The 27,914-nt window shown below is 35.5% G+C and overlaps 1 protein-coding gene across 4 annotated transcripts in view; it reads left to right on the forward strand.

The window, feature by feature from the left end:
- Window positions 1–27,914, forward strand: part of ZNF280D (zinc finger protein 280D) — a 139,782-nt gene that overhangs the window by 22,837 nt on the left and 89,031 nt on the right. For all 4 annotated transcript variants that reach the window (XM_042988791.1, XM_042988793.1, XM_042988794.1 and 1 more), the window contains exons 7-9: window positions 4,611–4,728; window positions 17,265–17,435; window positions 17,578–17,687. In XM_042988791.1, the coding sequence (XP_042844725.1) occupies window positions 4,611–4,728; window positions 17,265–17,435; window positions 17,578–17,687 (399 nt within the window). The remainder of the gene's footprint in view (window positions 1–4,610; window positions 4,729–17,264; window positions 17,436–17,577; window positions 17,688–27,914) is intronic.

Consider the following 27,914-nt stretch of genomic DNA (forward strand, 5'->3'; position numbering starts at 1 on the left):
TTGATGAAATGTTATTAATTTTATTAAATCTCTACCTTTCTATGTGTCTTTTAAAAATATTTTGTGTGATGAAATAGTATGCGAAAGCACTATTGTTTCCAAAGTTTGATGATTATCTTAAGGAAAAGCACTTATGTGATTCAGTTGTGAGCTAAACTACCCACTTTTTAAAAATAGAAGACTACTTTTACTTGAAAGCATGACAAGCCATAGTATATTATTTATTTTCGTGTATCAGTAATATCACAGACTTCATGGTGTAAAACCACACATATTGTCTCACAGTTTCTGTGGGTTGGGGGTCAGGTCATGACTTAGCTGGATCCTCTGCTTCAGGTTCTTATGAAGCTACTTTCAGGGTGTGGACTCTGAGGTTGTGATCTCATCTGAAGCTTGACTGGAGACGTATCTGCTTCCAAGTTCTCATGGTAGTTGGCAGCATTCAGTTTCTTAAGGGTTGTCAGACTGAGAATCTCACTAAATGACTGGCTTTTGGCTGGCTTTGCCACCTGAGTTTTCCCAGTTTGGCTTCTTACATGCTCAAAGCCCACGAGAGAGAATATGTAGCAGAATGCCATGCTGATCTAATGTAATGTAATCACATACACAAAATCATGTAATCCTGTCACCTTTGTTGTATTCTCTTGATGAGAAGCAAGTCACATGCCTTGCCCACACTAAAAGGAAGGGAATCATGCAGGACATGAACACCATGGGGTGGGGATCATAAAGGCCACTTGAGAGTTTGTTTGCTGCACACTGTGAGTTATTCAGTTTTGGTTATTTGGCAGACATTTCCTGAAAACTGAACAAAGTGCACACTTAAAGGAAAATAACTGATGGCATTTCTTCCCAATAATAAAATTGAGCTTTCAAGCACAAATTAGAATTTTGGAAAACTTGTATCAGCAACCATGATCTGACAGCTTCCCAGTACTTAAAGACTTTTCTGATGGGTGGTACAGTTAATAAATGTGATTTTTTGTTATTGTATAGTGAATTCTGTTAACATTTGGAAGATAATCATAATTCACAGAAACCAGTATTTTTGAAATAACCAGCGCATCATATTATAAAATCATGCATGGGTAAGAGATCATTCAAAGTGTAAGATAGACTAATAGATTTTATTTTAACAAAGTACAAAAAATTCAGTGATAAGGAGTCAGATTCCACATTGCAGTAAATCTTTAAGAAAATATCAATGTTGAATTTTGGTGTGGTATCAAAGAAGTGTACCCATAGTTATCCCAACTTGCTGTTAAAATACTCCCTTTTTCAACTATATATCTTTATGAAGCCAGATTTTCTCTATATTTTTCAAATAAAATAACATACTCTAACAGATAGAAAACAGAAGCAGATATGAATCTGTAACAGTTTTTGATTAAGCCAGACATTAAAAAGATTTTCAGAAATGTAAAACAGTGCCATTCTTTTCACTAATTTTTTATGTGTTGTAGGATAGTCACTTTTCATAAAAATGTTATTTATGTTAATCTATAGTGGGTTTATTGTTATTTAAAATAAATATTTAATGTCTAATATTATAAATATCAGTAGATATAACCCAACTAAATAAAACCTTTTGGGCCCTCAGTAATTTTTAAATGTGTTAAAGGGGTCCTGAAACCAAGGAGTTAGAGTACTAAAACAAAAGGTTACCCAAAATGTAAAGGTTCTTTGCTATTAGTTGGAATTGAATTAACTCAGTGCTTTTTTCATGTATATCTATCATAAGCTATTTGGCACTGGCCTTAGAGAAATAATAAATTTTAATGAAAATGTTTGTTCTTTTGACAATAAGGGAAACTTCCAAAGCACCTATAAATTTTCTTGCAGATGTCCAAGTTCAAAACCAGAACTGAATCCAAATACTTTTGTGAGGAATAATATATTTTTTCTGTATTTCATATTACTATTAGGTAATCTGCAGATCTGTTAGCACTAAAATTGATATTTTGCGGTTTTATTTTTCATAAAAGTTATTTAAATTGTAATTTATGTAAAAATGAAAAGGAAGGCTGTAGATTTTTAAATCTATGGCTAAGTAAATTCAACTCCCACTTATATTTTGAAGAGGTTATATATCATAAAAAAATAAGAATATCTTTGGGCAAATGTTTCTGTCCCCTGAGTTGTTAATGACTTGAGATAATTATTATCTGAAATAATAACTCATAGTGATATCAGCTCTGGACCGGTAGTTTAAAAAACTTAGATTGAAGCAAGAGACTTGAATGCTGATTCAACCTTGCTCCTTAGCATTGCCAAAACCTCTTTGAGCCTCATTTTCTTAATTTCTAAAGTGAGAGATTTTACCCAGACCACTGACTCTATCTTGGATCCTAAGGTTATGCAGGTTATTTCTGGGATTTCAAAAGTTGGAAAGCTACTTGAAATGTATTAGTTGGATCACATTAACTCAGTATACTTTCCATAAGTTGTCAACCCAGTATACTTTCCATAAGTTGTTGGCTTTTGCAGGATAGAAAACTGGAAAAAGAAACTTTGTTATTTAATTCAGTTTGATAAAAAATCTTTCTGACTTGGACCCAGGAAGAAGAAAGAAAAACAAAAGGAAGGGTTGTACGTTAGTGTTATAAAAGTTAGAAACTAGAGCTTTTTCTAGCTGAGAATATTTATTTCTCTGCGCATAGTTTTAAAATCAAAACACCTCAGTTGGTGTTTCCCAATCTTGTAAGTTCTTAAAAGGAGAGATTGTGCCAGTTGGTCTGTGTGGGTCCTACAGATGAAATATTGTAAAAAACTCTCCAAGTGATTCTAATGTGCAAAGTTAAGAATGTCATATATTCTGGAATGAATTGAGACCCCTCTATTTAAGGGAATTTACTCTGAAGTTAGGAAGCCACTGCTTTTAATAAATTATAATTACAGTTTTTCATTTTTTGGTGTGTGTGTATATGTGTGTGCGTGCACACACACACACTCACATGCTTTTTCATGGAATATCTTTATACCTCAATATCTCTTTGAGATCTCTTGCAGATGGCAGGGATATATTATTATCACTTATAATAAAGTTAGTGTGATACAGCCTAACGGTATAGCCTTGGAAATAAGGCGTCGATTCTAATTACAGCTACATCAACAAGCAGCTGTATTGGGAAGCCTTATGTAACCACATCTAAACTTAGTTTACCTATTTATAAAATAGGGTATAACATTAGGTTTTTATTAGTAATGTGACAACTACTTGATTTAATACATACATGTGTCATGAAGTACAAGTACATTTAAAACACAATTGTAGCCATTATTTCAGTTTGATAGGTGAATAACTTGAAGCTCAGAAGTGACTTGCCCAAGGTTACATAGTTAAATGTGCCAGTCTTCTGAATCTCAGTCTAGTGTCTGTTCCACCCTTACTATTCCATTTGATATCTTTTTGAACTGTTTTTTAAGACATTAAAAATTCCCTGTTGGAGAATTATTTTAACCAATTATTATTGAATACTATGTGCCTGCTCTCTGAAATTGTTGAGCTTAATTAACCAGTTGTTTTCCTAATAAAGTATTAACAGTATTAACTTTGTATTTCTGTTAAAGAACTATTTTGTTAAATACATGTGAATATTTTCTATTTTTTAAGTGCAAATTTGGAGAAAATATTTATTATGAAATAAGATTGTGCTTTTTTACAGTAAAGTCATGACATTACTGATTTTTTATATTACATTGTTAAGGCCCAAATAAAGATAATTTACCTGTTATTTCTCAAATTTTAGAAGTGGTTTGAGTTACTTACACACTTGTTTCCATAGCTTCCAAGAGCAGAGCAGCTGGTCCAGATTATTCCTATAAACAGTTTCCATTTTAAATAAACCCTGTTTGCCTGGCTTTCTTATTTGTTTACCCTGTTGATCAGGTAGCTTTCATATTTATCCTATGAAATGGAAGATTACCTGGTCTAGCATGGCTTTCTGTGGAATGGTAGGAAGAGTGAGGCGGGGCAGGGTGTGGGTGGGGGGACACCCATTCTTTCTTTTCCTGACCCTTGCCTTATAAATTTTTCCAATTAGGATGATTACAAAACTCAAACCATGTGATATATTCATCCCTAATCCTGATGCACAGCACTGCAGATTGACTTCTAATTTGTTTGCCCTAATATTTTGTCTTGGGGTGGGGGGTTTATAGAGATACAGAAGCTTTTAAACTTATGTCAATATGTTTTCATATTTGTTTTCCTTTTACCCAAAGATTTTGATAAGTTTTACTGTTTGCTCTTTGATAGGAATACTGCATTTTTAGTAGCCCTCTAAAGTGTATCAATCCTATTGATTTAAAATGAGTATATGTTTCCTTGATCTTGAAAAAATCAGACTAAAATTTGCCCGGTTTTAATTCGCTAGTTAGGAACAAATCAGCTGTAAGTAATAGCTTCCTTTTAGTTTTACTAGATGATAATTTTGACAGTAATAATTACCTTTGTGTTTTATAACTTATTAATTACTAATTGATTCATCAAAAGCTATTCTTACAATATTGACATACAGTTAAGTTTACCTTTAGAAAAGTTTATGAAAGAAAATAATTGTAACTATGTTGAATAAATGTAATATTCTTCCTTTGAAATATTTTAACAGGGTTATATAACAAACTCATCACGAGTTGTGTCTAATAATTCTTCGGAGTTACTATTTGATTTGACCCAGGATACAGGAACATCACATTACCAAGGGGGACCGACGCTTTCTATACCAGGTTGGTTTTAGCACTTTTAAACAAAATTATAAGAAGAAACTTGATGAATATGCATATGTAATTGACTTTCTTGTAAGGTAGAATGGTGCTAATAGTTCATGAATACCTTTCTTGGGTGACTTTTTTTCCCCCTTGGATGGTTTTAAGTAAAATTTTATTTATTAATAAGACATTTTATTTTTATTTGTTTTTTACTTATTAATAAGACATTTTATTAATAAGACATTGGCTAATGTTCTTACTTGGCACTAAAAATGGGCTGAAAAATCATAAAATAATTTCTGTAAGTTATAGAAGTCTTCTGACACCATAAATACTCTGTTAAAAGAAGTATTAATTTCCATGACTAGTGTGAAAAAAGTATATGGTTACAATTGATTTCCTAATTAGATTAGCGTCTTTCTATTCAGTAAAGCCTTTAGATACTGTAGTTACATATGATTATAGAATGCTATTATAAAGTGGTACAATAAATTTGTATATAGCCAGTACTCAGTATATGCCCATTGGAGGAATATGAAATTTCTGTTTAGTAGAATTAAAGTTCTTAGATTGTATACTGAAACATAGTTCTTCATTAACCTAAAATAAATTATCTATGAAAGAATTTCATCTAATTGAAAATTCCCTGTAATGAAGGCAATTATGCTTTGTATCTTAGCAGTTTTGGTATATTTCAGATATTTGACTAAATAGAGACAAGTAAGATTTGAGGGGAAGTTTTAGATTATTTACTAAAAAATCAGTGTGGAGAATCTACTAAACCCTCTTAACCATTGTTTTTTTTTTTTTTTTTTTTTTTAAAGCAAGACAGAAATACAAGCACACTTACTTTAAAAAAATTTTTTTTAATGATTATTTATTTTTGAGACAGAGCATGAGCGGGGGAGGGGCAGAGAGAGAGGGAGACACAGAATCCGAAGCAAGCTCCAGGCTCTCAGCTGTTAGCACAGAGCCTGATGTGTGGCTAGAACTTATCAACCGCGAGATCATGACTTGAGCCGAAGTTGGATGCTCAACTGACTGAGCCACCCAGGCACTCCTCTCCTCCAATTTTTTTTATTGTAATATTAGTGCCGAAAATGTTTTTCCATTTAGATAATATTGAGTTCATATTCACTTCTTGGTGTGTCACTTACATGCTTTATAAAAATATAGTCAGTAACATAGGTAAGAACCAAAAGAAAGAAGAAGAAAAATTGTTGTCTTAAGTCTGGTTTTCTAAAACACAGAAACTTTATTAATAGAAAAAGTGAATTTTTGAAACTTCTTGGGAGTAAGGGCAATGACTCCTGCTCAACCTGTAAGTTTTCTGTTGCAGAGAGAGTTTAGCCTGAACAGTAAGTAGGATGAGGAAGAAGATGTAGATTTCAACTGCCGTTCTTAAGATTTTTGTAGTCTTTATCAAGTCTTTATACTTCAGTTTTCTCATATTATTAAAATGGAGATTTAATTTTTCTTTTTTAATGCATTTATTTTCCAGGCCTGGAGTCAGCCATCAGGAGATATAATTTTAATTCTCACTCTACTTTAGTCAGGGATTTTTCAGGCACAAATAAAATAAATAAAATGAAAGTGCATTATGAACTTTATAAAAAAATTTTTTTTAATGTTTATTTACTTTTGAGAGAGGCACACACACAGCATTGAGTACGGAAGGGGCAGAAAGAGGAAGACACAGAATCTGAAGCAGGCTCTAGGCTCTGAGCTGTCAGCACAGAGCCCAATGTGGGGCTCAAACTCATGAACTGTGAGATCATGACCTGAGCCGAAGTTGGATGCCTAACCACCTGAGCCACCCACATGCCCCAAACTTTAAAGGATTTGACACCAGTTGGTGTGAATGATAATATGTGTTTTATGTTCAGTAGTATGATTGACTACTCTGCAGTGATCATGGATATTTGGAGAAGATTGGATTTGAGCTTGTTCTTGAAAGGATTTTTACTGGCAGAGAGAGAACTGTTCAGAATAGGAAACAACACAAGCCAAAGACAACAGGGATAAATAAGTTGAAGGGTCAGAATTTAAAACTCCTAAATGCAGAGTGATTTTATTATATTAAAAATTTCTTATAGTAAAACAGTCTGTTTTTACTCTCGAGCCTGTTATGTAAGCAGATGCATAATTAAAATATCAGCATTCATTGGCTTTTCAAGTAACCTAACCATTTCACAAGAATGCTATTGTGATTGCACAAATCTTTTCCAGGTACCCATATTATAGCCATAATGATGTGCCTTGAAGATGGGAAGAAAATCATTTTTATGTTATTTCACAGGATGAACAGAGGAGCCAACTAATATAATATTCTTTATTTTTCTGGCATGTTTCCCCATATTAAAAAGCTGATAGGTGAATCTATTAGAATAATTTTTTTCCTCTAAAGTAAGATACAGAATAATTTCATTAGTAATGATAACAGCTACCATTTATTATTGAATGCTTTCTATGTGCCATATATTGTATGGGTACTTTTTAAAAGTAAGTTAAGATACAAAATATTTTTTTAGTAATGATAATAGTTGTCATTTATTATTGAATGCTTTCAGTATGTCAGATATTGTGTTGGGTGCTTTAAATATATTATCTTATTTGATCTTAAAACAGCTCTGTAAAATAAGGCATTATAACTCTTATTTTACAAAAGAGGATACTGAGGCTAAGAGAAGTTAATTGAATAAACCAAGAATACATAGCTAGTCAGTGACAGAGCCTCGATTTGAACTTATACTTTCTGACTTAAAACCCTGGAGTGTTTCTAATATATTTACTTTACTGCTCCTACTTACAGTGTACAGTTGAGAGAATGAAAATATGGTGTGCAGTTTTAGAATGCTTATTACCATGTACAGTTGAATGTTATTTTCAAAAACAGCTTTTGCCTGGCCTGATTATATAGCCTAAATATCCCCATTTCTCTTGCTAATGCTCTGAATAAGGCTTTCAGGTGATGGTTTTCAAACTGTTTTTAGGAGTAAAATTCCTATGCAAAAAAAATTTTATTCAGAAGCCTAATAAATAAAATATACAAGAATTTCTCTGTTAGACATACCCTCTATATTCCCTAAAATGAGCCTTTTAGGCTCTGGGAACATAATTTGAAAACCTTTATGCTAACACTCCTTCCATTATGAGTCCTTTCATATTTTACCCTTGATCTTAGCCAAAAGGCCAACAAGCCATGGGCCCTTTCATATGAATGAGTGAAGTATTATCGTTTAAGATTAGTTTTTCTACTTTGTACTTAGGAATTTTCCTCAAGTTTTTTTTTTTTTTTTTTCTTTTAAGTGTATTTATTTATTTTGAGAGGTGGGGGTGGTGCACAGAGAGAGAGAATCCCAAGCAGGCTCCACACTGTCAGCGCAGAGCTCCCATGTGGGGCTCCAACCCATGAACCGAGATCATGATCTGAGCGGAAATCAAATCAGACACTTAACCAACTGAGCCACCCAGGCACTCCTCTTTTTTTTTCCTTTATGTTCATTTGTTTTGTTTCTTAAATTCCACATATGAGTGAAATCATAGCGTATTTGTCTTTTTCTGACTGACTTATTTTGCTTAGCAGAATACTCTGCTCCATTTATGCTGTTGTAAATGGCAAGATTTCATTTTTTTATTCTTTTTTTTTTAATGTTTATTTATTTATTAGAGAGAGAGAGAGAGAGAGTGCATTAGCAGGGGAAGGGCAGAGAGAGAGGGAGACAGAGAATCCCAGTCAGGCTCTGGGCTGATGTGGGGCTCGATCTCATGACCCGGGAGATCATGACCTAAACTAAAATCAAGTCAGACGCTTAATGGACTGAGCCACCCAGGTGCCCAAATATTTTATTCTTTTTTAATATCTGAGTAGTATTATATTACACACACACACACACACACACACACACCACATCTTCTTTATCCATTTATCAGTCTATGGACATTTGGGTTCCTCCAGATTTGGGCTATTGTTGATAATGATGCTATAAACATTAGCATGCATGCATCCCTTCAAATCAGTATTTTTGTATCCATTGGGTAAATACCTACTAGTACAATTGCTGGATGGTAGTGTAGTTATTTTTAACTTTTTGAGGAACCTTCATACTGTTTTCTGCAGTGGCTGCACCAGTTTGCATTACCACCAACAGTGTATAAGGGTTCCTTTTTCACTGCATCCTTGCCAACACCTGTTGTTTCCTCTGTTAATTTTAGCCATTCTGACTGGTGTGAGATGATATCTCATTGTATTTTTGATTTGTGTTTCCCTGATGATGAGTGATATTAATAAGCATCTTTTCATGTGTCTGTTGGCCATCTGTATGTCGTCTTTGGACAAATGACTATTCATGTCTTCTGCCCATTTTTTAATGGGATGATTTGTTTTTGGATGTTGAGTTTGAGAAGTTCTTTATAGATTTTATATACTAATTCTTTATCAGATATGTCATCTGCAAACATCATCTCCCATTTCATAGGTTGCCTTTTAGTTTTGTTGATTGTTTCCTTTGCTGTGCGAAGCTTTTTATTTTGATGATATCCCAATAATTTATTTTTGCTTTTGTTTCCCTGACCTCAGGAGACCTATCTAGAAAGAAGTTACTATGGCCAGAGTCAAAGAGGTTACTGCCTGTGTTCTCCTCTAGGATTTTGATGGTTTCCTATCTCACATTTAGGTCTTTTATCCAGTCTGAATTTATTTTTGTGTATGGTGTAAGAAAGTGGTCCAGTTTCATTCTTTTGTGTGTTGCTGTCCAGTTTTCCCAGCACCATTTGTTGAAGAGACTCTCTTTTTCCTATTAGATATTCTTCCCTGCTTTGTCAAAGGTTAATTGACCTTATAATTGTGGGTTTATTTCTGGGTTTTCTGTTCTGTTTCATTGATCTGTGTGTCTCTTTTTGTGCCACTACTATGCTGTTTTGATCGCTACAACTTTGTATTATAACTTGAAGTTTGGAATTGTGATGCTTGTAGCTTTGCTTTTCTTTTTCAAGATTGCTTTGGCTATTTAAGGTCTTTTGTGGTTCCATACAAATTTTAGGATTGTTTGTTCTAGCTCTGAAAAATGTTGTTGGTACTTTGATAGGGATTGCATTGAATGTGTAGATTGCTTTGGGTAATATACACATTTTAACAGTATTTGTTGTTCCAATACATGAACATGGAATTTTTTTTTATTTCTTGGTGTTATCTTCCGTTTCTTTCATCAATGTTTTGTAATTTTCAGCATATAGATCTTTTACCTCTTTGGTTAGGTTTATTCTTAGGTATCTTATTGTTTTTGGTGCAGTTATAAATGGAGTTGATTTCTCGATTTCTCCTTCTGCTGCTTCATTATTGGTGTATAGGAATGCAACAGTTTTCTCTACATTCATTTTTTACTGAATTTGTGTATCAGTTCTAGCAGTTTTTTGGTGGAGTCTTTTGTGTTTTCTGTACACAGTATCATGTCATCTACAAATAGTGAAAGTTTGACTTCTTCCTTGCTAATTTGGACTTCCATTATTTCTTTGTGTTTTCTGATTGCTGTGCTTAGAACTTCCATTACTATGTTAAATGAAAGTGGTGAGAGTGGGCATCCTTGTCTTACTCCTGACTGTAGAGGAAAAGCTCTCCGTTTTTCCCCGTTGAGGATGATGCTAGCTGTGGGATTTTTGTATGTGACCTTTACTATGTTAAAGTATGTTTCTTCTAAACTGACTTTGTTGAGGTTTTTATCCTGAATGAATATTGTACTTTGTGAAATGTTTTCTCTGCAGCTATTGAGAGGATCATATGGTTCTTTTCTTTTATTAATGTGGTGTATCACATTGGTTTACAAATATTGAACCACGCTTGCATCCCAGGAATACGTCCCACTTGATTGTTGTGAATGATTCTTTTAATGTACTGTTGGATTTGATTTGCTAGTACTTTATTGAGAATTTTTGCATCCATGTTCATCAGGGATATTAGTCTGTGGTTCTCTTTTGTTGTGCAGTCTTTGTCTGGTTTTGCTATCAGGGTAATGCTGGCATCATAGAATAAATTTGGAAGTTTTCCTTTTGTTTCTGTTTTTTGGAATAATTTGAGAAGAATAGGTATTAACTCTTCTTTATATGTTTGGTAAAATTCCCCTGTGAAGGCATCTGGCCCTGGACTTTGTTGGGAAATTTTTGATTGCTGATTCAATTTCTTTGCTAGTTATTGGTCTGTTTAAGTTTTCTATTTCTTCTTCTGTTTTGGTAGTTTATATGTTTCTAGGAATTTATCCATTTCTTCCATGTTGTTTTTTGGCATATAGTTTTTCATAATATTTTCTTATAATTGTTTGTATTTCTGTGGTATTGGTTGTTATTTCTCCTTTCTTGTTTGTGATTTTATTTATTTGAGTCTTTTTTCTTTGATAAGTCTGACTAGAGGTTTATCAATTTCATTGACTTTTTTTTTTTTTTTTCAGTGAACCAGGTACTGGTTTCATTGATCTGTTCAAATATTTTTTTTAGTTTCTTTATCATTTATTTCTGCTCTGATGATTATTTCTCTTCTGCTGGCTTTTGGTTTCGTTTGTTGTTCTTTTTCTAGCTCCTTTAGGTATAAGGTTAGGTTGTTTATTTGAGACTTTTCTTGCTTCTTAAGGTAGGCCAGACTTCCCTCTTTTTTAAACTAAGTTTATTTTTTTTTAATGTCTTTTTTTTGGGGGAGGGGATGTGGGGGAAGAGAGATAATTCCAAACAGGCTCTGCACTGTTAGTGCAGAGTCTGATGTAGGGTTCAATCTCAAGAACTGTGAGTATGACCTGAGCTGAATTTAGAATTGGATGCTTAACTGACTGAGCCACCCAGGAGCCAGTGTAAACTTCCCTCTTATGACCAGTTTTGGTACATTCCAGAGGTTTTAGACCATTGTGTTTTCATTTTCATTTGTTCGCTTGTATTTTTTGTATTTGCTTTTGGATTTCCTCATTGACCCATTCGTTGTTCAGTGGCATGTATTTGAGGTCTTCCCAAATTTTTTTTTGTAGTTCACCTTAAGTTTCATAGCATTGTAATCAGAATATACGCCTGATATGATCTCAGTCTTTTTGTACTGGTTGAGGCCTGATTTGTGACCTAGTATGTGATCTGTTTTGGAGAATGTCCCTTGTACAGTTGAAAAGAATGTGTATTCTGCTTTAGGACGAAATGTTCTCAATATGTGTGTTAAGTCCATCTGGTTCAGTGTGACATTCAAAGCCCTTGTTTCCTTGTTGATTTTCTGCTTAGATGATCTGTCCATTGATGTAAGTGGGTGTTAAAAATCTCCTACAATTATCGTATTATTATTAGTTCCTTTATGTTATTAATTGTTTTATATATTTGGGTATCTCCATGTTGGGGTAATAAATATTTACAATTGTTAGATTTTCTTGTTGGATAGTCCCTTTTATTCTGTTGTGCCCTTCTTCATCTCATGTTATAGCCTGTGTTTTAAAACCAAATTTGTTTGATATAAGTATTGCTCTTCTGGCTTTCTTTTGATGTTCTTTTGCATGATAAATATTTCTCCATCCTTTCACTTTCAAACTACCAGTGTCTGGGTCTAAAATGAGTTTCTTTTAGGCAGTATTTAGTAGGGTCTTGCTATTATTTATTTATTAAAAAAATTTTTTTTTAAATGTTTACTTTTTTTTTTAAATTTTTTTTAATTTATTTTTTTATTTTATTTTTTTTTTATTTTTTAATATATGAAATTTACTGTCAAATTGGTTTCCATACAACACCCAGTGCTCATCCCAAAATGTTTACTTATTTTTTTGAGAGACAGACAGCATGAGGGGGTAGGAGCAGACAGAGAGGGAGAGACAAAATCCGAAGCAGGCTCCATGCTACGAGCTGTCAGCACAGAGCCCAATGCGGGGTTCAAACTCATGAACTGTGAGATCATGACCTGAGCTAAAATCAGATGCTTAACCAACTGAGCCACACAGGAACCCCTATTTATTATTTTTTTAATAAACATTTTTAAATGTTTGTTTATTTTTGAGAGAGAGCACAAGATGGGGAGGGGCAGAGAGGGAGGGGGACAGAAGATTTGAAGCAGGCTTTACACTGACAGCAGAGAGCTCGATTTGGGGCTTGAAATCACAAATTGTGAGAACATGACCTGAGCCAAAGTTGGACACTTAATTGACTAAGCCACCCAGATGCCCCTATTTTTTAAAATGTTTTTATCATTTTAGAGATTGTACATGAGTGCGGAGAGGGGCAGAGGAAGAGAGAAAATATCTTACTCCACACTCAGTGTGGAGCCTAATGCAGGGCTCAATCCCCTGACCCTGGATGACCTGTGCTGAAATCAAGAGTTGGACATTCAACTGACTGAGCCACCCAGGCACCCCAGTACCTTTTTTTTTTTTTTTTACCCATTCTGACACCCTATGTCTTTTGTTTGTGGAGTATTTAGTCCATTTACATTTAGAGTAATTATTAATAGGTATATATTTAGTAGCAGTGTATTACTTGTTTTGTCATTGTTTATGGAGATTTTCTCTGTTCCTTCCTTGTCTTTGTCACTTTTAGTCTTTCTTTTCCACTTGAAAAGTCCCTTTTTAATATTTTTTGCAGGGCTGTTTTAGTGGTCACGAACTCCTGTTTTTATTTGTCTGGGAAACTCTTTATCTCTCCTATTCTGAATGATAGCTTTGCTGGGTAAAGTGTTCTTGGCTGCGGATTTTTCCCATTTAGCACTTTGAATATATCATGCCACTCCCTTTTGGCTTGTCAAGTTTCTATGGAGAGATGTGAAGCTAGACTTATGGATCTTCCCTTGTAAGGTAGGGACTTTTTGTGTTGCTGCTTTTAGGATTTTTTTTTTTTTTTTGGCTATATTTTACAAATTTGATTACAATATGTCTTGATGTTGACCTGCTTTTATTGATTTTGATGGTAGTTCTTTGTGCTTCCTGGATCTGGATGTCTCTTTCCTTCCCCAGATAAGGGAAGTTTTCAGCTGTTATTTTCTCAAATAAATTTTCTCCCCCCTTTTCTCTCTCCTTCTGGGATTCCTATAATATGAATGTTATGATGTTTGATGGAGTCACTAAGTTCCTAAGTCTATTCTCATGTTCCATAATTCTTTCTTTCTGTCTTTTGTACAGCTTCATTATTTTCTATTATTTTATCTTCTGTATCACTTATTTGTTCCTCTGCTTCTTCCATCCATGTGTTCTCTGCATCCAGTTTGTTTCAGTTTGTTTTCAGATTGCATTTATCATTTCTGACTGATTGTTTTTTAACAGTTTTATCTCAGGTAAGGGTCTCCCTTTTTTCAAGCTCAGCAAGTATTGTATGATTGTTGCTTTAAATTTTCTATCAGGGATATTATATCTATTTTGATTGAATTTCTGGCCATGACTTTTTGTTGTTTCATTTGGGATTAAATCCTCTGTTGTGGCATTTTATCTAGGTCTCTGTCTTCTGTGTGTTAGAAAAGCCTGTTATATTTCCTGTTTCTGAGACTAATGGCTTTATGAAGAAGAGGTCATATAGTGTTCAGAGCTTGGCGCCTCAGGGAGTGTCTCTGGTGTGTGTTGTGTGCACTTCACTGCTGTGTTTTGGCTAGTATGTCCTTTAGGCCAATCATCTTCAGAGGTTCTGTTTGCTTGCAGTGAGCATTGTTTGGACCTGGAACAGAGTTTGGTGAGTTTTAACTACTTCCTCTAGAACTGAAGCCTTGCAGAACTGTCTGGCCAGGGGATGTGATGTTTGCGGGGTTTCTGCTGGTCTTCCGGGTAAACGGCCGACTGCACTGGTACTGAAGCATGCTTGCCCAAGAAGGGAAGTCCCACCAGAGTGCTGGGGGGCGGTGCAGGGCATGGTGTAAGCAGGTTAGGCAGTCAGTGTAGGCACTATGCTGTTTACTGCAGGTGGTTTATGCTGACACTTGGGGAGAGAAATGGTGCCAGCGTGCTCCCTTGTCCCCAGAGAGGGGTCTCCGTGCTTGCTCCTATCAGGGAAGCACTCTCAAAAGAGCAGGTAGTTTCCCTTCTTGTGTCCCAGGCATCTTTCAGATTGCCATTTTCATGCTGTCTGTCCCTGGGTTGCTTGTCTGCCAGGAGCAGTGCAGTGTACTTAGGGCTCTAGCCCAGCCAACCCTTCTGACTTCTAAAACTCCAAACTTTAGGGATGTGGTGTGGGCATGGCCTGTGCTGGCCTTCTGGCAAAAGGTCTTGTTGCCCTGGGACTGATGTGGGTTTGACCAAGAACGGCAGTCGCCAGAGGCAAAGGTGCACAGGGTAGGCAGCCAGTGTTGGGTCCAAGCTTCCCTTGGCAGGTGGCTCTGTGCCTATGCTGAGGGGCAGGGTAGGGAAATAGTGCTCCCAGCTCTTTTGGCCCGTGAGAGGTGCCTCTCCAAATGCTACCTCTCTCAGATGCGCCCCACAAGTGAACAGTTTCCCCACTGTGTGCCTTGGGCATTCCTCAGATGTCACTGTCTTCCCCAGATTTGTTTGCCTGCCTTCTCGTCAAGCCTGCTGACCTTTAAAACTCCTGTCTTCAAGCTCTGCTGATTGCAAAAACTTAGGAAAATCCGCCTGTCTCCTTTTCCCGGCCAATGGCTTTGGGGAAGTGTTTTTGTGCATTCCCCTGTGTGTTCTTTTCTTTTTCTTTCTTTCTCCCTCCCCTCTCTTTCTCATCTCTCCACCACCAGAGCTCCCTCCCCTCTGCAGCACCTGCAGTCCATTTCTCCCCCAAAGTGTCTGTGCTTCCTACCTACCTAGATGTGTGGCCTCTTCTCTCCCTCTAGTTGTGGTGTTTGTTCTGTCAGTCCTCAGGTCAATTTCTTGAGTATTCAGAATGATGCTATAGTTACCTAGTTGTGTTCAAGGGACAAGAGGAGCCTAGAGTCCTACTATGCTGCCATTTTAGTTCCTCACCCAAAAGTTAAATTACTTTTTAAAAAATTTCGAATATAATTGAATACAGTGTTATATTAGTTTCGGGGGTATAATATAATGATTCAAAAATTCTATATGTTACTCAGTACTCTTCATGATAAGTGTACTTTTAATCCTCTTCACCTATTTCACCCATTTCCCATCCACCTGCCTGCTGGCTACTACCAGTTTGTTCTTTATATTTAAGAGTCTGGGTTATTTCTTTCTCTCCTTTTTTTCTTTATGCATTTGTTTTGTTTCTTAAATTACACATATGAATAAAATCATATGGTGTTTGTCTTTCTCTGACTGAGTTATTTCACTATAGCATTGTACCCTCTAGGTCCATCTCTGTTGTTGCAAAAGTTCAGATTTCATTCTTTTTTATGGCTGATATTCCATATACATCACATTTTCTTTATCCATTCATCTGTGGATGGATGCTTGGGTTTCTTTTACATTTTGGTTATTGTAAATAATGCTGCAATAAACATACATCTTTTTGAATTTATGTTTTTGTATTCTTTGAGTAAATACCCAGTAGTGGAATTACTGGATAATACAGTAATTATATTTTTAGTTTTTTGAGGAACCTTTACACTGTTTTCCAAAGTGGCTGCACTGGCTTGCATTCCTACCAATGCATGAGGGTTCCTTTTCTTCCACATCCTCATCAACACTTGTTATTTCTTGTCTTTTTGATTTTAGCCATTCTGACAGGTGTGAGATGATTTCTCATTGTGGTTTTGATTTGCATTTCACTGATGATTAGTGTTGGTGAACATCTTTTCATGCGTCTGTTGGTCATCTGTATGTCTGCTTTGGAGAAATGTCTGTTCATCTCTTCTGCCCATTTTTAATTGCGTTATTATTTTTTTTTTTGCTGTTGAGTTGTATAAGTTATTTGTAAATTTTGGATATTAACTCCCTATTGGATGTATCATTTGAAAATATCTTTTCCCATTCTGTAGATTGCCTCTTTGTTTTGTTGATGGTTTCCTTTGCTGTGCAAAAGTCTTTAATTTTGGTGTAGTCTCAGTAGTTTAATTTTGCTCTTGTTTGCCTTGCCAGAGGAGACCTATCTAGAAAAATATTTCTATGGCTGATTTCAAAGAGATTATTGCCCATGTTTTCTTGTAGAAATTTTATGGTTTCAGATCTTTCATTTAGGTCTTTATTCCATTTTGAGTTTATTTTTGTGTATGGTGTAATAAAGTAATCCAGTTTCATTCTGCATGTTAACTGTCCAGTTTTCCCAACATCATTTGTTGAAGAGACTTTTTCAAACCATTGTATATTCTTGCCTTCTTTGTTGTAGATTCATTGACCGTATAATTGTGGGTTTATTTGTGGGCTCTCTGTTTTGTTGTACTGATCTGTGTGTCTGTTTTTGTGCCAGTACCATACTGTTTTATTTGTAGTATATCTTAAAATCTGGGATTGTGATGCCTCCAGTTTTGTTCTTCTTTTTTAAGATTTCCATTTGGTACACCCCTGACTTTTCATCACATAAATTTTTATCATTATTTATTGTCATTTGAATGATAGGATCACTCAATTGTATTACATTTAATTTAGCTCCAAAGTAATTTTATTTAGTTGTAGGAAACATGCTACAGTGTTTAAAAATACTTTTCCCACTTATTTAACTCATTGTAGGTATGAATGAAAGTTCGTTTTTATCAAAACGTCCTTCTACTTCTGAAGTAAACAGCGTTAATCCAAAAAAACCTAAGCCCAGTGATGGTGTTTCTGGAATAAATTCTTCAGCTGTATTTCCTTCAGTTAAGTCTCTTTCAGTGACATCTCCCCAGGCTACATCATCAAAAGGTAAATGTGAAATGTGGCGTATAAAAAAGAAATTATAGTATTTATATATAAATTTTAGAAATCGTAAATTTCCTGACTATTTTTAGTGGTTAAAGTTATAAAAGATGAATTTTGAATTACATATGTTTTGAATTTATTTTAGGTACAAATACCTCGTCAAATCAATCTAAAAATGGAACACCTTTTCCAAGAGCTTGTCCAAAGTGCAATATTCATTTTAATCTTTTGGATCCTTTGAAAAATCACATGAAGGTAAAACTTTTTCAAAATTTAATTTTAAAAAGGTTTGCAAATCCCTAAAGTATTGATTTATAGTAAATAATGCTTTGTCCAGATATTTAATGAAAAAAATCTTGTCATAGTGGTATTTCCATATAACTTTGGCAAAGATTTATATTCATAATGATTATCTTCATATAAGATTTTTAAATTTCCTCTGAATCATCAAATTTTTTTTAAATTTTTTTTTTTTTAAATTTTTTTTTTTAACGTTTTTTATTTATTTTTGAGACAGAGAGAGACAGAGCATGAACGGGGGAGGAGCAGAGAGAGAGGGAGACACAGAATCGGAAGCAGGCTCCAGGCTCTGAGCCATCAGCCCAGAGCCCGACGCGGGGCTCAAACTCACAGAGCGTGAGATCTTGACCTGAGCTGAAGTCGGCCGCTTAACCGACTGAGCCACCCAGGCGCCCCTTTTTTAACGTTTATTTATTTTTGAGACAGAGAGAGACAGAGCATGAACGGGGGAGGGTCAGAGAGAGGGAGACACAGAATCTGAAGCAGGCTCCAGGCTCTGAGCTGTCAGCACAGAGCCCGATGGGGGGCTCGAACCCACGGAGTGCGAGATCATGACCTGAGCTGAAGTCAGCCGCTTAACCGACTGATCCACCCAGGCGCCCCTGAATCATCAAATTTTAAGAATTAAGTTTATATACATTATAATGTATACTTATTATATTCTCATTTTAAATGAAAGTAAATTATTAATCAAAATATTTAGTAGATTTGGCATAATTCAAACTTTTAAAAAAAGGCATTTTTATAGTTTCTGTAATTATTATGTTTTTGGGTTCATAGTAACATGTGCATGACACATTACATGATGAAAATCTGAATTTTACATTTAATTTTCAATGCTCAGACTTAAACCCCAAATGATGGAGCATTTCATCTGAAATAATTATATTCAGAGTATAGTTTGTGTAATTGTCCTAAATTAATTCAGGCTTTTTATTGGAATAGGAAGCTCTTGAGATTAAATTTTAAGAATTTTTCAAAGTACAAATGAAATATGAGGTGTAGGTAACATTTCACTTGAAATATTTTAGTGTATATTACAGTATCCTCCTTTGGTGTGAGGAAAGATATCCTGCATTCTCTTTGCATGTCCTGTAGAAATGGCAGGAAGGGAGAAAGAGAAAGAAAAAAGTCCATGTAGATTATATGAAGAAAGAAAGGAAGGAGAAAGGTACAGTTGTAAAGAAATAGGTAAGGAAAGTTCTTGTTCACAATTTCAGAGATTGACAAACTTTTATTAAGATAAAACATTTTATTAAAAAGGTAGAAAAAATAAGGGAACTTTTTTAGAATTTCAAGTATGTCTTTTTATTCGGTTACAAAACAGCATTTGGTCTGTCACTACTTCCAGCAACCAGAATGTAGTCCCTGATAATTGCACTCTGTGCTTTCTTCTTACATAAGAATTAACCTGTACAGGTGCTTTCACTTTTTTTTTTTTTTTTTAATCTGTGTAATGCTTTGATGAGATACTTGATGTATTTTATGTTTGCATTTTAGATGGAAAGAAAAAGCTACATTCTTTGACTTTAATTATTTGAGTAAGGAATACAGTGATATTATTCAAGATAAAAAAGTTTCCAAAGACATATAAGTGAAAAATCCTAACTGTGTCTCTTATTTAACTGGTTCTCAGAATGACTCTCAAAGAAAATAATTTTTATTAGTTGGTTTTTGTATTTTTCCTAATTTCCTTTCTACATATACAGTTAACACAAATGTTCTTATTTTCTTTCTGTTTTGTATATAAATTGTAGCATATTGTGTATATCCTTCTGTATCTGGTAAAATTGGCAGCTATTTTCCAAAATGTAGCTTTACATCCAATATGTGTATTATTGCATTGTTTTTGATTACTCATATTAGAAACAACCAAAATTTCATATAATATTCATATAATAGAACACTATGCAACCTTTTAAAAAGAATGGAATGTCTGTAATGGATAATGATATGGGATGATCTCGAAGACGTATTAGTGAACTAAGTTAAATATATGATATAAACAGCTTATTATGTGTGTTTATATCATAAAGAAATGTGACAGAATAGTCATCAACTCTAGGACAGGGAAGTTTAAAACTTAGACTTTTTGTATCCTAACTTATGCATTTTATATATCAGTTGAAGTTTTAGTATTACAACAATGAGTTCCATTTTGAAAAAATGTGATTTTTAGATTCTTTGTGAATTAATGTTTGCTATTATAGATAAGTAGATGACTGCACTACAGAAATAATGTTTTCTCATTCAGTAAAGAATATCTAAAACATAAGGCAAATATCCTACAGTATTAAGAACAATTTGTGTATCTGAGACCATGTGCCAGACTACTAAACTTTAAATACTGTATTTCATTTAATCTTTAGAAAATTCTTGCAGGGGCACCTGGGTAGGTCACTCTCTTGAGCATCTGACTCTTAATTTTGGCTCAAGTCATGATCCCAGGGTCGTGGGATTGAGCCCTGCTTCGGGTTCCACGCTGGTAATGGAGCCTGCTTAAGAATCTCTCTCCCTCTCTCTCTCTCTTTCTTTCTCTCTGCCCTGCTTGTAGGTTCTTTCTAAAATATATATTAAAATCTTAAAAAAAAAAAAAAGAAAAAAATTCTTGGAGATGAACATTTTTCTCATTGTTTTATAGCCAGTTTATTTAAAGGCATAACTGGCGTTCAAACATTAATGGTAAAAGCCAAAATTCTCACAATTTTTTTTCCTTTTTGAGTGGATAGGTTATTTAATGTTACATGGAAACCTGAAAATAGGTATGCAGTTTTTCATAGGGTATGGAATTTGAAATTTATCAATCAAACATAGCTTATTAATTACATTATTTAGATTTCTGTATCTTTATTTTGTTGTATACTTCATCTTTTTTTTTAAATCTACAACAAATTTATTATTATTTTTTTAATTTAAATCCAAGTTAGTTAACATATAGTATAATAATGGAGTAGAATTTAGTGATGGATCACTTACATATGACACCCAGTGCTCATTCCAACAAGTGCCCTCCTTAATGCCCATCACCCATTTAGCCCATCCTGTCCCCATCTCCCCTCTAACAGCCCTCAGTTTGTTCCCTGTATTTAAGAGTCTCCCCTGGTTTGCCTCCCTCTCTGTTTTTATCTTATTTTTCCTTCCTTTCCCCTATGTCCATCTGTTTTGTTTTTTTAAATTCCACATATAAGTGAAATCATGATATTTGTCTTTCTCTGACTGATTTCATTTTGCAAAATACATTCTAGTTCCATTCACATTGTTGCAAATGGCAAGATTTCATTCTCTTGGATTGCTTAGTAATATTCCATTGTATATATATATACCACATCTTCTTTATCCATTCATCAGTCATTGGACATTTGGGGTCTTTGCATAATTTGGCTGTTGTTGATAGTGCTGCCGTAAACATTGGGGTGCATATGCCCCTTCGAATCAGCATTTTTGTATTTTTTGTATAAATACATAGTAGTGTAATTGCTAGCCATAGGATAGCTCTATTTTTAATTTTTTGAGGAACCTCTGTACTGTTCTCCAGAGGGGCTGCACGAGTTTGCATTACAGTACAAAAGTGTTCCCCTTTCTCCACATTCTCGCCAACATCTTTGTTTCCTGAGTTGTTCATTTAGCCATTCTGACAGGTGTGGGGTGGTATCTCATTGTGGTTTTGATTTGTATTTCCCTGATGATGAGTAATGTTGAGCGTCTTTTCATGAGTCTGTTTGCCATCTGGATGTCTTTGGAAAAGTGTCCATTCTTCACTGGATTATTTATTTTTTGGGTGTTGAGTTTGAGAAATTCTTTATGCATTTTTGATACTAACCCTTTATAAGAGATGTCACTTGCAAATATCTTCTCCCATTATGTTGGTTGCCTTTGAGTTTTGTTGATTGTTTACTTAGCTGTGCAGAAGCTTTTTATCTTGATGAGGTCCCAATAGTTCATTTTTGCTTTTGTTTCCCTTGCCTCTGGAGACATGTCTAGTAAGAAGTTGCTGCAGTTGAGATCAGAGGTTTTTGCCTGGTTTCTCCTCTAGGGTTTTGACGGCTTCCTGTCTTACATTTAGGTCTTTCATCCATATTGAGTTAATTTTTGTGTATGGTGGAAGAAAGTGGTCCAGATTTATTCTTCTGCATGTCGCTGTCCAGTTTTCCCAACACCATTTGCTGAAGAGACTGTCTTTTTTCCGTTGGATATTCTTTCTTGCTTTGTCAAAGATTAGTTGGCCATGTATTTGTGGGTCCATTTCCATGTTTTCTGTTCTGTTCTATTGATCTATGTGTCTCTTTTTGTGCCAGTACCATACTATCTTGATGATTGTAGCTTTGTAATGTAGCTTGAAGTTCAGAATTGGGATGCCTCCAGCTTTGGTTTTCCTTTTCAACATTACTTTGGCTCTTTGGGGACTTTTCTAGTTCTGTACAAATTTGTAATTATTTGCTCTAGCTCTGTGAAGAATGCTGGTATTTTGATAGGGATTGCATTGAATGTGTAGATTGCTTTGGGTAGTATTGACATTTTAACAATATTTTTTCTTCCAGTCCATGAGAATGGAATATTTTTCCATTTCTTTGTGTCTTCTTCAATTTCTTTCCTAAGTTTTCCATAGCTTTCTGTGTGTAGATCTTTTACCTTTTTGGTTAGGTTTATTCCTAGGTATCTTATGGTTTTTGGTGCAATTATCAATGGCATAGATTCCTTGATTTCTTTTTCTGTTGCTTCATTATTGGTGTATAGAAATGTAACTGATTTCTGTATGTTAATTTTATATCCTGCAGCTTTGCTGAATTCATGTATCACTTCTAGAAGTTTTTTGGTGGAATCTTTGAGGTTTTCCACGTAGAATATCATGTCATCTGTGGAAAGTGAAAGTTTGACTTCTTTGCCAATTTGGATGACTTATTTTTCTTTTTGTTATCTGATTACTGAGGCTAGTACTTTCAGTACTGTGATAAACAACAGTTGTGAGAGCAGACATCACTCTTGTGTTCTTGACCTTAGGGGAAAAGCTCTCAGTTTTTCCTCAGTGAGGATGATAGTAGCTATGGGTCTTTCGTGTATGGATGGCCTTTATGATGTTGAGGGATGTTCCCTCCATCCCTACTTTCTTGAGAGTTTTTATCAAGAGAGGATGCTATATTTTGTCAAATGCTTTTTCTGTGTCTATTGAGGGAATCATATGGTTCTTATCCTTTCTTTCATTAATGTGATATATCACATAGATTGATTTGTGGATATTGAACCACTCCTGCAGCCCAGGAATAATCCCACTTGCTTATGGTGAGTAATTCTTTCAATGTATTGTTGCATTTGGTTTGCTAGTATCTTGTTGAGAATTTTTGCATCCATGTTCATCAGGGAAATTGGTCTGTAATTCTCCTTTTTAGTGGAGTCTTTGGTCTTAGAATTAAAGAAATGCTGACCTCACAGAATGAGTTTGGAAGTTTTCCTTCCATTTTATTTTTTGGAACAGCTTCAAATGAATAGGTGTTAACTCTTCTTAAATGTTGATAGAATTGCCCCAGGAAGCCATCTGACACTGGACTTTTGTTTGTTGGGAGATTTTTTATTACAGATTCAATTTCTGTACTGGCTGTGGGTCTGTGCAAATGCTCTACTTCCTGTTTCAGTTTTGTTAGTTTATAATTACTGATTCAGTTTCTTCAGTGGTTATGGGTCTGTTCAAATTTTCTACTTTTACCTGTTTCAGTTTTGGTAATTTATATGCTTGTAGGAATTTATCCATTTCTTCCAGATTGCCCAATTTGTTTGCATATAGTTGTCCATAATATTCTCTTATTATTGTTTGTATTTTTATGGTGTTTGTTGTGAAATCTCCTCTCATTTGTGATTCTATTTATTTGGGTCCTTTCCTTTTTCTTTTTGATAAATCGAGGAGTTTATCAATTTTGTTAATTTTTTCAAAGAACTAGCTTAGTTTTATTAATATGTTCTACTATTTTTTTGATTTAGAAATCATTGATTTCCACTCTAATCTTTATTTCCCTTCTTCTGCTGGTTTTGTACATTATTTGCGGTGCTTTTTCCAGCTCCTTTAGGTGAATGGTTAGGTTGTGTATTTGAGACATTGCTTCCTTCTTACAGCAAGGCCTGGATTGGGATATACTTCCCTTTTATGACTGCCTTTGCTGCGTCTGAAAGGTTTTGGACTGTCATGTTTTCATTTTCATTGGCTTCCATGCACTTTTTTATTTCCTCTTTAATTTCTTGGTTTACGGATGTTCTTTAATCTCCAAGTATTTGTGGTCTTTCCAAATTTTTTCTTGTGGCTGATTTCAGGTTTCATAGCATTGTGGTCTGAAAATATGCATGGAATGATGTTGATCTTTTTGTGCTTTTTGAGGGATGTTTTGTGACCCAGTGTGTGATCTGTTCTGGAGAATGTTCCATGTGCACTCAAGAAGAATGTGTATTCTGTTGCTTTAGGATGAAATGTTCTCAGCATATCTGTTGAGTCCATCCAGTTCAGTGTGTCATTCAAAGCCATTGTTTCCTTGCTGATGTTCTGCTAAGATGATCTGTGTGTTGTTGTTAAGTGGGGTGTTAAAGTCCGCCTATTCGCCTGGGTGGCTCAGTCGGTTAAGCGTCCGACTTCAGCTCAGGTCATGATCTCGTGGTTCTGTGAGTTTGAGCCGCGCGTCGGGCTCTGTGCTGACCGCTCAGAGCCTGGAGCCTGTTTCCGATTCTGTGTCTTCCTCTCTCTCTGACCCTCCCCCATTCATGCTCTGTCTCTCTCTGTCTCAAAAATAAATAAACGTTAAAAAAAAAAAGTTTAAAAAAAAAAAGTCCGCCTACTATTATGGTATTATTATCAATGAGTTTCTTTATGTTTGTGATTATTTGACTTGTGTATTTGGATGATTCTAAGTTGGTGGTATAAATATTTACAATTGTTAGATCTTGGTGGATAACCTCCTTAATTATGATATAATGCCCTTCTTCATCTATTGTTACGGTCTTTATTTTAAAATCTAATTTGTCTGATATAAGTATTGCTACTCAGGCTTTATTTTGACATCCATTAGCATGATAGTTGGTTCTCCATCCCCTTTCAGTGTGCAGTTGTCTTTTTTTTTTTTTTTAATTTTTTAAAGTTTATTTATTTATTTTGAGGGAGAAAGAACATGAATGGGGAAGGGGCAGAGAGAGAGAGGGAGATAGAGATTCCCAGGCAGGCTCTGCACTGTCAGCGCAGAGCACAATACGGAGCTTGAACTCACAAATGCGAGATCATGACCTGAGCTGAAACCAAGAGTCAGATGCTTAACTGTCTGAGCCACCCAGGCGCCCCAAACTGCAGATGTCTTTAGGTCTAAAATGAGTATTTTGTAGTCAGCATATAGATGGGCATTGTTTTTTTTTTATCCGTTTTGATACCCTGTGTCTTTTGATTAGAGCATTTAGTCCATTTACATTCAGAGTTGATTATTGAAAGAAATGAATTTAATGCCATTGTATTGCTATGGAGTTGGTATTTCTGGTAATGTTCTTGGGTCCTTTCTGGTCTTTTTTGCTTTTGGTCTTTTTTGTTTTGTTTTGTTTTTTTCTCCACTCAGAGTCCCCCTTAAAATTTATTGCAGGGCAGGTCTAGTAGTCACCACTCCTCTAGTTTTGTTTGTCTGGGAAACTCTAGCTCTCCTTTTATTCTGAATGACCGACTTGCTGGATAAAGAATTCTTGGCTGCATATTTTTTTGATTCTGCATGTTCAGTATATCCTGCTACTCCTTTCTGGCCTGCCAAGTTTCTGTGGATAGATCTGCTGCAAACCTGATCTGTCTTCCCTTGTAGGTTAAGGACTTTTTTTTCCTTTGGTGCTTTCATGATTCTTTCCTTGTTTGTGTATCTTGTGAATTTGACTATGATATGTCTTGGTTATAGTTGGTTTTTGTTGATCTAATGGAAGTTCTCTGTGCTTCTTGGGTTTTGATGTCTGTGTCCTTCCCCAGGTTAGGAAAGTTTTCAGCTATAATTTGCTCACATAAACCTTCTGCCCCTTTTTTTTTGTCTCTTTTCATCTTCTGGGACTCTTATGATATGAATGTTATTCCTCTTTAATAAGCCACTGAGTTCTCTATGTCTTGTATTGTGATCTTTTGCCTTTTTTTTTTCTTTTTTTATACTTTTTTTATTTTCCATAATTTTATCTTCTATATCACTGATTCACTGCTCTGTTTTGTTCATCCTTGCTGTCATGGCATCCATTTGAGATTGCATCTCAGTTATAGCATTTTTAATTTCAGCCTGACTGGCTTTTAGTTCTTTTATCTCTGTAGAAAGGGATTCTCTGGTGTCTTCTATCCTTCTTTCAACCCCAGCTAGTATTCTTATAATTGTGGTTTTAAATTCTAGTTCAGCATGCCTGGGTGGCTCAGTTGGTTGAGCATCCAACTTTGGCTCAGGTCATGATCTAACAGTTCATGAGTTTGAGCCCCATGTTAGGCTCTGTGCTAACAGCTCAGAGCCTGGAGCCTGCTTTAGATTCTGTGTCTCCCTTTCTCTGACCCTCCCTCACTTAACACTCTGTCTCTCTCTCTCTCTCTCTCAAACATTAAAAAAAATTTAAATTCTAGTTCAGATGTCTTACTTATATCTTTGTCAATTAAATTTCTGGCTGTCATCTGCTTTCTCTTGAGGGGAATTCTTCTGTCCTTTCATTTTGGAGGTAAAGAAAAAATTAATAAAATAAAAAATTAAAAATAAAAAAAGTCAAATAAAGGAAGCTAGAACCTAGGTGTGTTTAGTCTGCTTGTTTAGATAAGCTTGACAGAAAAGAGAAAAGAGAGAAATGAAAAAATAACTTATAAAACAAATTTAAATATTAAAAAAGGGGCACCAGGGTGGCTCAGTCGGTTAAGTGTCTGACTTCAGCTCAGGTCATGATCTAATGGTCCACGAGTTCAAGCCCCGCGTTGTGCTCAGTGCTGACCACTCGGAGCCTGGATTCTGTTTCAGATTCTGTGTCTCCTTCTCTCTCTGCCCCTCCCCTGCTCATTCTCTCTCTCACTCTTTCTCTGTCTCTCTGTCTCAAAAATAAACATTAAAAAATTTTTTTAATTAAAAAATTGAATAAAATAGTATAAAAGAGAATAAAGAAAATAAAGTAGAATAAAAAAATTAAAAAAAATTTCCCTTTCTGTATCTGAGAAACAGAGAGAGAAAAAAGAAAATAACATAAAAACAGAAGCAAAGAAAATAAACAAACAAGCAAACCGAATGATATCCAAATGAAGTTATATCCATTTTTCCCTAGAACTGAAACTTTGCAGCACTGTAGTCTGTAGACTAAGCAGGTGGAAGTGATTTGTGCTGGTCCTCTGGGGGATGTGCCTGGAGTGTGCAGGTGGGCATGGCTTGGTGTAACAGCTCTGTTTTCTACTTGGTGGCACTGCTTAGCTCACTGGGGTTGTTCCACATGTGTGTGCATGTGCATGTGCATGCTTGCAGTGAAAATAGCTTCACCTGGCTCTCTAGTCTCTGGCGCAGGAATTTCATGCCCTCACACACAAGCAGTCAAGCAACCGTCCTTTGTCTCAGGCTTCCATCTGCTCCATGCCTTTACTCTTTGTCCAAGCTGTCTGTCTTCCTGGTGTGGCCTCCAGAGATTTATCTCAGACGGGGCTGTGTTTCAAAACCCCACACTTCAGAGACCCCGGCATCTTGGATCCATGCTGATTCTCTGGGGTAGGGTATTCCTGGGCAGTGGCCAGGTTGTCCCAGAAAACATTCACGTGATCGCGGAGCAGCACTGTCTCAGAGTTTATGGTAAATCACAACACACAGCCAGTGCCAGGTTTTGCTCCACTCTGGGATCATTGTTAAAATATCAGTAAATGTGGCAGTTCTCCAGGGTCTGCTGAGAATCTTGCCCATAGGAAGGTTGTATGGCCTCTACCAAATGCAGCGCAAGCAGGAGAACCGCTTCTCCCCGTGAGAGACTTGGACCCCTCGAACTGTGCTGCCTGCTTTTGGGTATTTGCCCTACTTTTCCACCAGAGGACTGCCAGGCACTGAGCTCTGAAACTTCAGACTCTGTTCTCCACTGTGTATAAACTTCTGGCAGTATTAGAACCCTCTCCTTTCTCCCCATCAGTGATTTTGGACAACAAACGTCTTGTCCTGTCTCCTGTGAGTGTTTTTACTCTTTGTTTCTCTCCAGCTACTT

This window comes from Panthera tigris, chromosome B3, assembly GCF_018350195.1.
Source record: "Panthera tigris isolate Pti1 chromosome B3, P.tigris_Pti1_mat1.1, whole genome shotgun sequence".
Taxonomy (NCBI): domain Eukaryota; kingdom Metazoa; phylum Chordata; class Mammalia; order Carnivora; family Felidae; genus Panthera; species Panthera tigris.